Below are 13,848 nucleotides of genomic sequence, written 5' to 3'. Positions count from 1 at the left end.
GTCTGATGGAGTCTCTGTCTTGTCTGGGGCGGGGGGTGTCTTCCTGCAGTATTCTGCCTTTAGGTAGGGAAAATCCAATGCATAGTTATGGGATGGGGGAGAATTGTCTTGGCAGTAGTCTGTGCAAAAAGGATCTAGGGGTCTTAGTGGACCACATACTGAACATGAGTCCACAGCGCATTGCGGTGGCGGAAAAAGACAAATGCAATTTTGAGCTGTATTAACCGAGGTATTGTGTCCAGATCACATGAAGTGATGGTATTGCTTCACTCCGCTCTGGTAAGACCTCACCTGGAGTATTGTGTTCCGTTCTGGGCACCACATTTTAAGAAGGATATAGACAAGTTGGAACGGGTCCAGAGGAGGGCAACAGAGATGATGAGGGATCTGGAGACCAAGTCCTATGAGGAAAGGTTGAAGGAGCTGGGGATGTTTAGCCTTGAGAGGTGGCGTCTAAGAGGTGATATGATCGCCATCTTCAAGGACTTGAAGGGCTGTCATATAAAGGATGGTATGGAGTTGTTTTCTGTTGCCGCAGAAGGTAGGACCAGAACCAATGGGTTGAAATTAAATCAGAAGAGCTTCTGATTAAACATTAGGAAGAACTTCCATCCTGACGGTTAGAACAGTTCCACAGTGGAACAGGCTTCCTCGGGAGGTGGTGGAGCAATGCTGATCCTATGAATTTAAGGAGAGATATTTGTGAATCTCCTGCATTGGGGGTGGTGGACTAGATGATCCTGGGGGTCTCCTCCAACTCTATGATTCTATAATTCTATGATTCTTCATCTGAGGAAGCATTTTCACCCATGAAAAATTGTGAGTCTTTGTCCTACGTGGAACTCTAGGGAGAGAGGGGTTTTTTTGCCAGAGGCTGTCATTAGGTTCAGAACAAACAAAATAAGCTGTTTTCTTTCACTCAGTGAATAACTAATTTAGGAACTTATGGAGAGACGATGTGGTTGTTTAGATTAGATTTCAGGTTTATACCCTGCCCGTCTCTCTGAATCAGAGACTCAGAGCGGCTTACTTATATAAGGGGTGGCCAACGGTAGCTGGGGCTGATGGGAGTTGTAGGTAAAAACATCCGGAGAGCTACCGTTGGCCACCCCTGTCCTATACCTTCTCCCCCCACAACAGACACCCTGTGAGGTGGGTGGGGCTGACAGGGCTCTCACAGCAGCCGCCCTTTCAAGGACAACCTCTGCCAGAGCTATGGCTAACCCAAGGCCATGCTAGCAGCTGCAAGTGAAGGAGTGGGGAATCAAACCCAGTTCTCCCAGACAAGAGTCCACACACTTAACCACTACACCAAATTGGCTCTCTCAGATGTGGTGGTTGTATTTCAGCTTAAAAGGGGGATGCCATTCCTTCTTGGATGATGGACCTACCAAAGTTTGTTAGACATAACTACATGGAACCCTCAGATTTCAATGCATATGACGTACGTGTGCTTTCTATTCCCCGCCGCTCAGCTATTTTTTTGTGATGAATAGAAAGCAAGGGTTTAAACAGCTCGCAGCCATTCAAACCCCTGCTTTCTGCTCTTCACAACCCACCATGAACAACTGTAAAATTCGCGGCGGCTCTTCAGTTCACGAACCAGCCAAAATTCGAGCCAGTTCATACACATCCCTAGATATTGCCAAGCAAAACGGAGCAGAAAAGCAATTTAAACGTGTAAGCAAAGCGAGCAGGAGGAGGGCGACTCAGGAATGCTAAAAAATTTCCCCCAAAGGGGAGACATTTTTCAGCCCCACAAAACACAACAAGCCATTTTAGCTCCACTTTTTAAAAAAAATCCTACATACACGTCAATTCTCTCCTGGACTATATTCCCGTTGTCTTTTTTTTATTATTATTTGGTTTTGCCGTATGATATCGGCCTTTTGGAAGAAGAAGGGGAGGGCAGACTCCCCCCCTGCCAACCTACTCCTCCTAGTCTGGGAATCTCTATTGTCTTTTCCTCCGTAATAAATGATAATAATTAAAGGCAAATACACAATAATTAGTCACACTAGGGTTACCCATCTGGCATACCTGCATCACATCGCTGTGCCTTTGAAACAGATGACAAGCAACATATTGCAAAGCATCCCACTAATGGATGTGGATGGAGAGAGGGGAAGCAAAGTGGTTATCATCACCCCTGCCAAAGAGGGAGGGGGGGGAAACTAAAATGGGAATAAGAGCATCAAGCATCACCCCCCCCCCCCACCGCCATAAATGGCAAAGGATAATCGGGTTTTATATCACCCAGCGGCAGATGGGTTTCTAATCTGTCATTATGAGACTCTGAGGAAGTACAGAATCCGGTTGACCTTGTTGGGTACCTGGTGCATTGTTCTCAAAAATCATCATTATCAGCACAATACGGAGCATTTGCGCAAGCGCTTCGGAGCGTTCAAAACACTGGGTGAACGTTAAGGACATAAGGGAAGCCATGTTGGATCAGGCCAATGGCCCATCCAGTGCAACACTCTGTGTCACAGAAGAGCATAAGAGAAGCCATGTTGGATCAGGCCAATGGCCCATCCAGTGCAACACTCTGTGTCACACAGTGGCCAAAAAAACAAAGGTGCCATCTGGAGGTCCACCAGTGGAGCCAGGATACTAGAAGCCCACACCCTGTTGCCCCTCCCAAGCACCAAGAATACAGAGCATCACTGCCCCAGACATAGGAACATAAGAGAAGTCATGTTGGATCAGGCCAATGGCCCATCCAGTCCAACACTGTGTCACACAGTGGCCAAAACAACAACAAGTGCCATCAAGAGGTCCACCAGTGGGGCTAGAAGGCCTTCCACTGTGCCCCTCCCCCAAGCACCAAGCATACAAAGCATCACTGCCCCAGACAGAGAGTTCCAACAATAAGCTGTGGCTAATAGCCACTGATGGACCTCTGCTCCATATACTTATCCATTCCCTCTTGAAGCTGTCTATTCTTGTAGCCACCGACACCTCCTGTTATCTTGGTAATCCTTATGATCTCCCTGCAGTGTAGGCCCAGTAGCGTCCGCTTCCCTGGCAGAGTATGAATTTGAACATGGGTCTCCCAGATTCTAGTCAACCACTATAAACCACTAGCTCTCTCACCTAAGGACACTTTGGCTTGATTTAGGGAGAGTTCCTACTTTCTCATCCTCTATGAATATCAGATATATAGTCAAGCCATCTGCCTATCTGTCCCAGCCAGCTTGGTGTAGTGGTTAAGTGTGCAGACTCTTATCTGGGAGAACCGGGTTTGATTCCCCACTCCTCCACCTGCACCTGCTGGAATGGCCTTGGGTCAGCCATAGTTCTCATGGGAGTTGTCCTTGAAAGGGCCAGTTTGGTGTAGTGGTTAAGTGTGCAGACTCTTATCTGGGAGGCTTGATTCCCCGCTCCTCCACTTCCAGCTGCTGGAATGGCCATGGGTCAGCCATAGCTCAGGCAATAGTTGTCCTTGGAAGGGCAGCTTCTGTTAGAGCTCTCTCAGCCCCACTTACCCCACAGGGTGTCTGTTGTGGGGTGGGGGAAGGTAAAGGAGATAGAATCATAGAATCCTAGAGTTGGAAGGGACTTCTAGGGTTATCTAGTCCAACCCCCTGCACAATGCAGGAAGCTCGCAAAGACCTCCCCTTAAATTCACAGGGTCTTCATTCCTCCTAAACTGTAAGCCGCTCTGAGACTCTGATTCAGAGAGAAGGGAGGGGTGTAAATCTACGGTCTTCTTTTACAGTCTTCTTCTCTTGGAGGCGCACAGTCACAGGAGGGCTTCCACACGTTGTGAGGAAACGACCCGTCTTTCCCAAATATTATAGTCACAAGCATGGTTGCCAGGGCGCCTGGAGAAGTGAGCTTGCACCCGTCTGGCCAGAGAGTGCGAGTAAAGCCATCCAGGAACCAAATGGGACTCATGTGTACAAGCAGCATAATTGTGCAGGCATTCTAAACAGGCACGGAGTGCTTGCCAACATGCACGAACGTTTCTCCCGTCACTGAGCGGGCCCGCCATGGTGAGGAAGAAGCTGCGCCGCCACGGAGCTGTCCAGGCGGCCGGTGTTGAAGCGCTAAGCATGGAAACCTCTGTGTTTCGCTAACACCACTTGTAGCCATCTTCCTGCCAGGTTGGACTTCCTTCCTTCTTAGTGGGAATCTCACGTACACACCCTGAGTCATTCCTAGCCCGCAAGCAACCTGTCCGTTTTATGAATAGATTAACAGTTCAACTGTTGATCCTAATTGCTCAGCAATATCCTGAACAATAACTCTTGCCCAGGAGATGATGGTAAAAGAGGAAGGATCTCTCCTGTCACATCCAAGTCTTTTGTATACACCGGGGATACCTAGGTCAATATTTGATTCTCTATTGTCACCTTCCCAGATAATCCCATCTCATCCCAAGCACCCAGCCATTTCCATACTGATACCATCGGAGCCACCTCAGGCCCTGTCGCAACCTGGAAGTTTCCAGGATGCCCAGGACGAAGGTGAAGTTCATTGGTCAAAGCAAACACCCAATCAGGTGTCACCAAAGACTCACCATTGGTTCAGCCGATGTCCAGCCTTCGTGGTCATCAGCAGAACCTCCCATCTCCCCTCCCAGTCACCTCCCATCCCCTCGGGACTTAGGTGACTCTTTATAACCTGTGGACTAGCTATCCACAGGTGTGCTTCTATTCAGCAACCCATTTCCCGCTGTGTAGATCCAGCCCCGATTCCTGATCAGTTTCGGGTCCTCCCCCATTCCCTCACTTGTCGCCATCGGAGTCTTCCTTGGAGTCTGCGAGAGGTAATTATTGCCCTGTCTGTTATCCATATATGTTCCCCTATCGATCTATCTGTATTTCCTTAGACCTGTGTGAATGTGTGATTGTTTTGTATTTTATCTTGTGTGAAAGAACTATTATTCCATATAAATTACAATTGGTTTTTATTAAATTAGAGTCCTTTTATTGAGCATATACCTTCTGGATGGTTGAGCCTGGTATACATTTGGTAAAAAGATTCCTATTAAGCCGGGTGTCCACCTAACTAATTCCCCAACCTCGTTTTGAGGGCATTTCGGCTTACAACGTGCAAGGTGTGCTGCGCTTTCCTCCACTGCTTTAGAAGAAGAAGAAGAAGATATTGGATTTATATCCCGCCCTCCACTCCAAAGAGTCTCAGAGCAGCTCACAATCTCCCTTACCTTCCTCCCCCACAACAGACACCCTGTGTGGTAGATGAAGATATTGGATTTATATCCCACCCTCCACTCCAAAGAGTCTCAGAGTGGCTCACAATCTCCTTTCCCTTCCTCCCCCACAACAGACACCCTGTGAGGTAGATGAAGATATGGATTTATATCCCGCCCTCCACTCCAAAGAGTCTCAGAGCAGCTCACAATCTCCTTTGTCTTCCTCCCCCACAACTGACACCCTGTGAGGTGGGTGGGGCTGGAGAGGGCTCTCACAGCAGCTGCCCTTTCAAGGACAACCTCTGCCAGAGCTATGGCTGACCCAAGGCCATGCTAGCAGGCGCAAGTGGAGGAGTGGGGAATCAAACCCGGTTCTCCCAGATAAGAGTCCGCACACTTAACCACTACACCAAACTGGCTTTAGATGGGCGATTTTATAGAATTCCCCTTGGGAAAAGGCTTTGCCCCCTGCAATGAAGGAGACTGTAGATCACATTCTTCTATGTTATCCCTTCTATCAAGATGCTTGCACTACGACCATCACCCCTTTGAATGACAGAATACCCGGAAGAACAAGTCTGGAGTATGTTAGGCTACTCCTAGAAGCAGGGCTTTTTTGTAGCAGGGCCTATTGTAAGCTCTTGGAGGATTGGCTGCATCAGGGGTGTGTGGCCTAATATGCAGAGGAGGTCCTGCTAGAATTCCTTACAGGGCTCTTTGTACAGGGCCTACTGTAAGCTCCAGGAGGATTGGCTGCATCAGGGGGGTGTGGCCTAATATGCAAAGGAGGTCCTGCTAGAATTCCTTACAGGGCTCTTTGTACAGGGCCTACTGTAAGCTCCAGGAGGATTGGCTGCATCAGGGGGTGTGGCCTAATAGGCAAAGGAGGTCCTGCTAGAATTCCTTACAGGGCTCTTTGTACAGGGCCTACTGTAAGCTCCAGGAGGATTGGCTGCATCAGGGGGGTGTGGCCTAATATGCAAAGGAGGTCCTGCTAGAATTCCTTACAGGGCTCTTTGTACAGGGCCTACTGTAAGCTCCAGGAGGATTGGCTGCATCAGGGGTGTGTGGCCTAATATGCAAAGGAGGTCCTGCTAGAATTCCTTACAGGGCTCTCAGTACAGGGCCTACTGTAAGCTCTTGGAGGATTGGCTGCATCAGGGGTGTGTGGCCTTATAATCAAAGGAGTTCCTGCTACAGAAAAGCCCTGCCTAGAAGAGAAACCCAGCAACTGCAGCCTCACTTGCAAAATGTCGTGCAACAGCCTGTAAAATCCATCAATTGCTTCCATTATCTGAGTTTGCATTAATTGCTATATTACTGTCTATTTATATGATTGTCTATTTTTATCTGTGGGAGTTTTTTCCCCCATCAATAACGTTGTAGTATTTTATCTATGCTGGTCTTTGATTGTACAATAAATGAAACTGAAACAAACATATGAAGCTGCCTTATACTGAATCAGACCCTCGGTCCATCAAAGTCAGTCTTGTCTAAGACTGGCAGCGGCTCTCCAAGCTGAGGTTTTTCATGCCTATTTGCCTGGACCCTTTTTTTTTTTTTTAGTTGGAGATGCCGGGGATTGAACTTGGGACCTTCCGCTTACCAAGCAGATGCTCTGCCACTGAGACACTTCATGCATTAGTCGTGGATATAAGATTTCACCAGGGAAGCTTCCTGATTCGTACTTTCAACTTCTGTCTGATTGATTTACCAGTTTCCTTCTTGCTGAGGAACCTTGGGAATTGTAGTTCTGTTAGAGGAGACAGAGACCTCTGTAAAAGAATCCTCAGTAACTTCACCAAACTGCAGTTCTCAAAGATCTTTTGGAGACGTCATGAAACGTAAAGCTGCTATACATTTTCCCTCAATCGCCAAAAGACAATGATTCTGATCAACCTTAATGTATTTGATAGTTGTATAAGCCTGGGAGAAAAGGCAAACCATCTCACGCGCACAGACTCAGGGGATCACCACAATTAAAGAAAAGATGTATCTTGGTGTAATGTACTGAGAACCGAGACGGTTTGAAGGCAACATTCTTTATTGTGAGCACATTACAAGAGAGGGAGCACGCGGGCCGGGCCCCGCTTACATACATCGCTCGGAACTGCCCCCTGGTTTGACCAGGCCAATCCTAGACCATCCAAACTTCCCGCCACAGGTCTTGGTGGGCGGGGTGAATGGCGAGCTACATCCGGGGACCCAGAGGTCGCCTTCTGTAGGGCTCGCCACGCTGTACACTCTAAAGTCAATACATAACACTTGGGCTTGTTGAACTTGCAATATAGTATTGCAATGACAACTGAAAAACGAATTCCCCAGATTTGGGGCAATATATCCAAAACTGATTGTTTAAAAGATGCAGCCAATTGCATTGGTGCAAAAGGGGGGGTGTGAGGTGGTAATTGTGAGCGATTCTGCGCTCAAGAAGTAGATCACTTTAATGAGTCAAGAATGACATTGTCATTTTGGTGTCAACCAGCTGAAGTCGCACTGCTTGCTGAACTATGGCCGCTGGCTGTATTATTGTCAGAGTTATGACCCTCTATTTTATGTATTATGTTTATGAGATTTTAAAATTTGTTGTGCTGGATTGGATATGTTTTATTTATTGTTATTGTAATGTTTTAATGTTGTAAGCCCCCCTGAGCCCGCCTTGCAGGATACGGCGGGGTATAAATTGCAAATTAAATTAAATTAAATTGAGGGACAAGTAGCTTCACAGCATCCCTCATTGTGATGGTCGTCTGGAAGACTAATAAGGGGGATACAAGATCTTACGGGGAACTTACGGGGAAGGGAGTTCTACAGTCATGGGGCAGACACGAGGAAAGAAATGTTCTGCAGTGAACTTCAGAAGTTGGGGGACGAAAATTGGAGAGTCAAGGGACAGATGTTGGCGAGACAGAGCACAGTCTCTCAGTCATCAGGCGGGCTTGCGATGCTGCAGCAGAAAGTCATTGAAGTATCCTGGTCCCAAATTTATTAGGATCTTAAAGGTTAAAAAAGCGCCTGTTAAAGCTGCAGTACTGCAGTCCTAAGCTCTGCTCACGACCTGAGTTCGATCCCCGGCAGAAGCTGAGTTTTCAGGTAGCTGGCTCAAGGTTGACTCAGCTTTCCATCCTTCCAAGGTCGGTAAAAGTGTAGATGGCTGGGGGAAAGTGTAGATGACTGGGGGAGAGTGTAGATGACTGGGGAAGGCAATGGCAAACCACCCCGTAAAAAGTCTGCCATGAAAACGTTGTGAAAGCTACATCACCCCAGAGTCGGAAACAACTGGCACTTGCACAGGAGACCTTTCCTTCCCCTAAAGGTTAAAACCAGTACTTTGAACTGGACCTCACACACGGGAAGACAATGAGGATTTAACTACACAAAGGTTACTGGCTCGCTCACACCTGTTTGCCCCTTTTGAAAGGTAGAGAGCTGCACATGGTTCCACTGGGTGTCCAAGAACTTTGAAAAGGTTAGCAAATTCTTCATCTTCTAAGAACAACTTATTAATTATTTTTGTGTTATTGACATTTCTTGGCCAGGAGGAGAGCTTCTTGCAATCTTCTTCCCAACACGGTTGATACGAGCTTGTTTGTTTCTCTCTTCCAACACAGAGTCCCCTGTGACGACTTCTCGTGGGCCTCCTCGAGACTGTTCGTTGTTCTTCAGAGACCCTAATTAAAGGGCACGTTTGTGCAGAACAAGAATTATTTAATCTTTCCAGCAACTGTTACACAAAGGTTGCAACAATCAACATCCTAGTTTACACAGACTTGTATGCGCACATATACATAGTGTGAAACAAGGTTATTCTCTCATTTATTCAAAATTTATCATCTAATCCGTCTCAGAGCCCTTCCCCCACCCCCCACCCCTGGTGCTTCTGTCTTATTTTTGCATAAGCTGCCGCAGGCCTGCAATTTGCTCCACCTCTTTCCTATGGCAAGCAGAAAGCAGTTTTCAGAGGCTCTTGCTTGCCACGGAAAAGAGGTGGGGCAAATCGCAGCTCCGCAGCAACTTGTGCAAAATTGGACAGAAACGGCGGGGGTTGGGGGAGAGCTCCAAGACTGGAACAAGCCTAGTGAGAAATCGGTCAAAACTTCTAAAATTAAACTCGTCTCATAGTCCAGTCACTCAGTCAAAGATTTATTGTGTATTGACATTAGCCATTAAGTCCAGTCAACAGGGCCTCTTTTGTAGCAGGAACTCCTTGGCATATTAGGCCACAACCCACATGATTTAGCCAATCCTCCTGGAGCTTACAGTAGGCCCTGTAGTAAGAGCCTGTGTAAGCTCTTCAAGGATTGGCTACATCAGAGGGGTGTGGCCTAATATACAAAGAAGTTCCTGCTCCAAACAAAAAGCCCTTTCCGTCAAGGAAGTGCTAAGTCAATGTATGGAGGGAAGCTTGGTTCTTGTTTGGGTCATTCTCAAATAGAATAAATCTCATTGGACACCTAGTTTGGTTACAACATTCATGTCATTCTTGAAGGGTTACCAGCCTTCAGGTGGAGGTCTCTCAGAATTAAAACTGATATCTAGCCTACCTACCAAGATCAGTTCTCCCGGAGAAAATGAGCGTTTTGGAAGGTGGACTCCTGGGCATTATATCCTGCTGAGGCCTCTCCTCTCCTGAAACCCTATCCTCCCTAGGCTCTGACCCCCAAATCTCCTGGAATTTCTCAACCCAGAGCTGGCAACCCTACATACTTGGGATATGCAAGATTCTTCTGAATAATCTGTGCTTTGTTGTTGTTGTTCAGTCACACAGTCAAGTCGGAGTCTTTGCGACCCCACGGACCAAATCACGCCAGGCTCTCCTGTCTTCCACCATCCCCCGAAGTCTACTCAAATTCATGTTGGTTATATCAGTAACGCTGTCCAGCCATCTAATCTTTTGCCATTCCCTTCTTCTTTTGCCTTCTGTCTTTCCCAGCATCAGGGTCTTCTCCAGTGGGTGTTCCCTTCTCACTTGGTGGCCAAAGGATTTGAGCTTCAGCTTCAGCATCTGAAATTCCACTGATATTTTGTGAAATTCCACTGATATTTTGCCTCAAAGGAGTTTGAAGGAAGTTTGAAGCCCATGTATCTAGCTATGTAGCATCTGCAGTGTCTTCTCCTCCAGCATAGAATCATAGAGCAGGGACTTCCAAGGTCATCTAGTCCAACCCCCAGCACAATGCAGGAAATTCACAGATACCTCCCCCCCACACACACACACACCCCTGTCCCATGTCCAGAAGATGGCAAACAACCTCCAGGATCCCTGACCAAACTGGTGTGGAGAAAATATGCTGACCCCAGACTGGCAAACAGCATTTCCCTGGACATATAAGAAGGGGTCATGAGAACTAAGCACTGATGCAACCTCCCCCTCCTTCCTACCCTCCCTCTCATGATCTGCCTAAGTGCACAGAATTAGCATTCAAATGGATATCTAGCATCTGTTGAACAACCTCTAAAGAAGAGACCACATTTAGCAGTATATGTGAAGGAGGTATATACTTGTGAGGAAATATGTGAATCGGAGCATGGCAGCTCAGTTGAGAGTCTCTGGGTAAAAATAAAAGGAGTAAGAAACAACAGTGATATTATTGTGGGGGTCTGCTATAGACCACCAAGTTAGGCAGAGGACTTGGATGAGATACTTCTACAGCAGATTGCAAAGTTCTCCAAGAGAAGGGATACAGTGATCATGGGAGATTTCAATTACCCGGACATGTGTTGGAAGTCCATCTCTGCTAAAAATGAAAAGTCAAATAGATTCCTGACTTGTCTTGCTGACAACTTCCTTTTCCAGAAAGTGAAGAAGGAAACAAGGGGATCTGCTATCTTGGATATGATTCTCACCAACAAGGAAGAACTGATTGAAGAAGTGGAAATAGTGGGCACCCTGGGCAGTAGTGGCCATGTGATTTTGGAATTTACAATCTTAGGGAAGGGAAAAGCTATACATAGTCAGACTTATAGGTTGGACTTCATAAGAACATAAGAGAAGCCATGTTAGATCAGGCCAATGGCCCATCCAGTCCAACATTCTGTGTCACACAGTGGCCAAATATATATATATATATATATATATATATATATATATACACACACACACACACACACACACACACTGTGGCTAATAGCCACTGATGGACCTCTGCTCCATATTTTTATCTAACCCCTTCTTGAAGGTGGCTATGCTTGTGGACTCCACCACCTCCTGTGGCAGTGAATTCCACATGTTAATCACCCTTTGGGTGAAAAAGTACTTCCTTTTATCCGTTTTAACCTGTCTGCTCAGCAATTTCATCGAATGCCCACGAGTTCTTGTATTGTGAGAAAGGGAGAAAAGTACTTCTTTCTCTACTTTCTCCATCCCATGCATTATCTTGTAAACTTCTATCATGTCACCCCTCAGTCGACGTTTCTCCAAGCTAAAGAGCCCTAAGCGTTTCAACCTTTCTTCATAGGGAAGGTGTTCCAGCCCTTTAATCATTTTAGTTGCCCTTTTCTGAACTTTCTCCAATGCTATAATATCCTTTTTGAGGTGCGGCGACCAGAACTGCACACAGTACTCCAAATGAGACCGCACCATCGATTTATACAGAGGCATTATGATACTGGCTGATTTGTTTTCAATTCCCTTCCTAATAATTCCCAGCATGGCGTTGGCCTTTTTTATTGCAAACGCACACTGTCTTGACATTTTCAGTGAATTATCTACCATGACCCCAAGATCTCTCTCTTGGTCTGTCTCTGCCAGTTCACACCCCATCAACTTGTATTTGTAGCTGGGATTCTTGGCCCCAATGTGCATTACTTTGCACTTGGCCACATTGAACCGCATCTGCCACGTTGACGCCCACTCACCCAGCCTCAACAGATCCCTTTGGAGTTCCTCACAATCCTCTCTGGTTCTCACCACCCTGAACAATTTAGTGTCATCCGCAAATTTGGCCACTTCACTGCTCACTCCCAACTCTAAATCATTTATGAACAAGTTAAAGAGGATGGGACCCAGTACCGAGCCCTGCGGCACCCCACTGCTTACCGTCCTCCACTGCGAAGACTGCCCATTTATACTCACTCTCTGCTTCCTATTACTCAGCCAGTTTTTGATCCACAAGAGGACCTGTCCTTTTACTCCATGACTCTCAAGCTTTCTAAGGAGCCTTTGATGAGGAACTTTATCAAAAGCTTTCTGGAAGTCAAGGTAAACAACATCAACTTCAGAAAGGCAAACTTTGATAAACTTAGAACTATGCTGGGTAAAATCCCATGGTCAGAAGTACTTAGGAGGAAGGGGGTTCAGGAGGGGTGGGAGTTTCTTAAAAGCGAAATACTGAAAGCGCAATCACAGATGATTCCTATGAGAAGAAAAAATGGAAAAAAGCCTAAAGAAGCCGAAGTGGCTCCATAAACAGCTCTCTAAAGACCTGAGAAATAAAAAAATAAAAAAAACTGCTTTAGGAATTGGAAGGAGGACCTTATAACCAAGGATGAATATAAACAAATCGCCAGTGCTTGTAGAGAAAAAGTTAGGAAAGCTAGAGCTCAGTATGAGCTTAGGCTGGCCAAAGATGCAAAAAACAACAAAAAAGGGTTCTTTTCTTATGTTCAGAGTAAGAAAAAGAGCAAGGACATGGTAGGCCCATTGCAAGGGCAAGAAAGTGAAATTATAACAGGTAATGAAGAGAGGGCAGAACTGCTCAATTCCTACTTTTCCTCAGTCTTCATAAGAACATAAGAGAAGCCATGTTGCATCAGGCCAATGGCCCATCCAGTCCAACACTCTGTGTCACAGAAGAACATAAGAGAAGCCATGTTGGGTCAGACCAATGGCCCATCCAGTCCAACACTCTGTGTCACATAAGAACATAAGAGAAGCCATGTTGCATCAGGCCAATGGCCCATCCAGTCCAACACTCTGTATCACACAGTGGCAAAAAAATTTATATATATACACACACACACACACACACACTGTGGCTAATAGCCACTGATGGACCGCTGCTCCATATTTTTATCTAACCCCCTCTTGAAGCTGGCTATGCTTGTAGCCGCCACCACCTCCTGTGGCAGTGAATTCCACATGTTAATCACCCATTGGGTGAAGAAGCACTTCCTTTTATCCGTTTTAACCCAACTGCTCAGCAATTTCATTGAATGCCCATGAGTTCTTGTATTGTGAGAAAGGGAGAAAAGTACTTCTTTCTCTACCTTCTCCATCCCATGCATAATCTTGTAAACCTTTATCATGTCACCCCGCAGTCGACGTTTCTCCAAGCTAAAGAGTCCCAAGCGTTTCAACCTTTCTTCACAGGGAAAGTGTTCCAAACCTGTAATCATTCTAGTTGCCCTTTTCTGCACTTTTTCCAATGCTATAATATTCTTTTTGAGGTGCGGTGACCAGAATTGCACACAGTATTCTAAATGAGACCACACCATTGATTTATACAGGGGCATTATGATACTGGCTGATTTGTTTTCAGTTCCCTTCCTAATAATTCCCAGCATGGCGTTGGCCTTTGTTATTGCAATCGCACACTGTCATGACATTTTCAGAGAGTTATCTACCACTACCCCAGGATCTCTCTCTTGATCAGTCTCTGCCAGTTCACACCCCGTCAACTTATATTTGTAGCTGGGATTCTTGGCTCCAATGTGCATAACTTGGCCACTTCACTGCTTACTCTCAA

General features: G+C 46.2%; 1 protein-coding gene across 1 annotated transcript in view; it reads left to right on the top strand.

Annotated features, from left to right (window-relative positions):
• Positions 1-1,560: 1,560 nt before the first annotated feature.
• Positions 1,561-13,848, top strand: part of LOC132587957 (axoneme-associated protein mst101(2)-like) — a 70,140-nt gene continuing 57,852 nt past the window's right edge. The window contains exon 1 of the mRNA XM_060260371.1: positions 1,561-1,680. Within this exon, the coding sequence (XP_060116354.1) occupies positions 1,561-1,680 (120 nt within the window). The remainder of the gene's footprint in view (positions 1,681-13,848) is intronic.

Source organism: Heteronotia binoei, chromosome 19 (genome assembly GCF_032191835.1).
Source record: "Heteronotia binoei isolate CCM8104 ecotype False Entrance Well chromosome 19, APGP_CSIRO_Hbin_v1, whole genome shotgun sequence".
Lineage (NCBI taxonomy): Eukaryota > Metazoa > Chordata > Lepidosauria > Squamata > Gekkonidae > Heteronotia > Heteronotia binoei.
The sequence above is the reverse complement of the archived record's forward strand: the minus strand, read 5'-3'. Positions and strand labels throughout refer to the sequence as shown.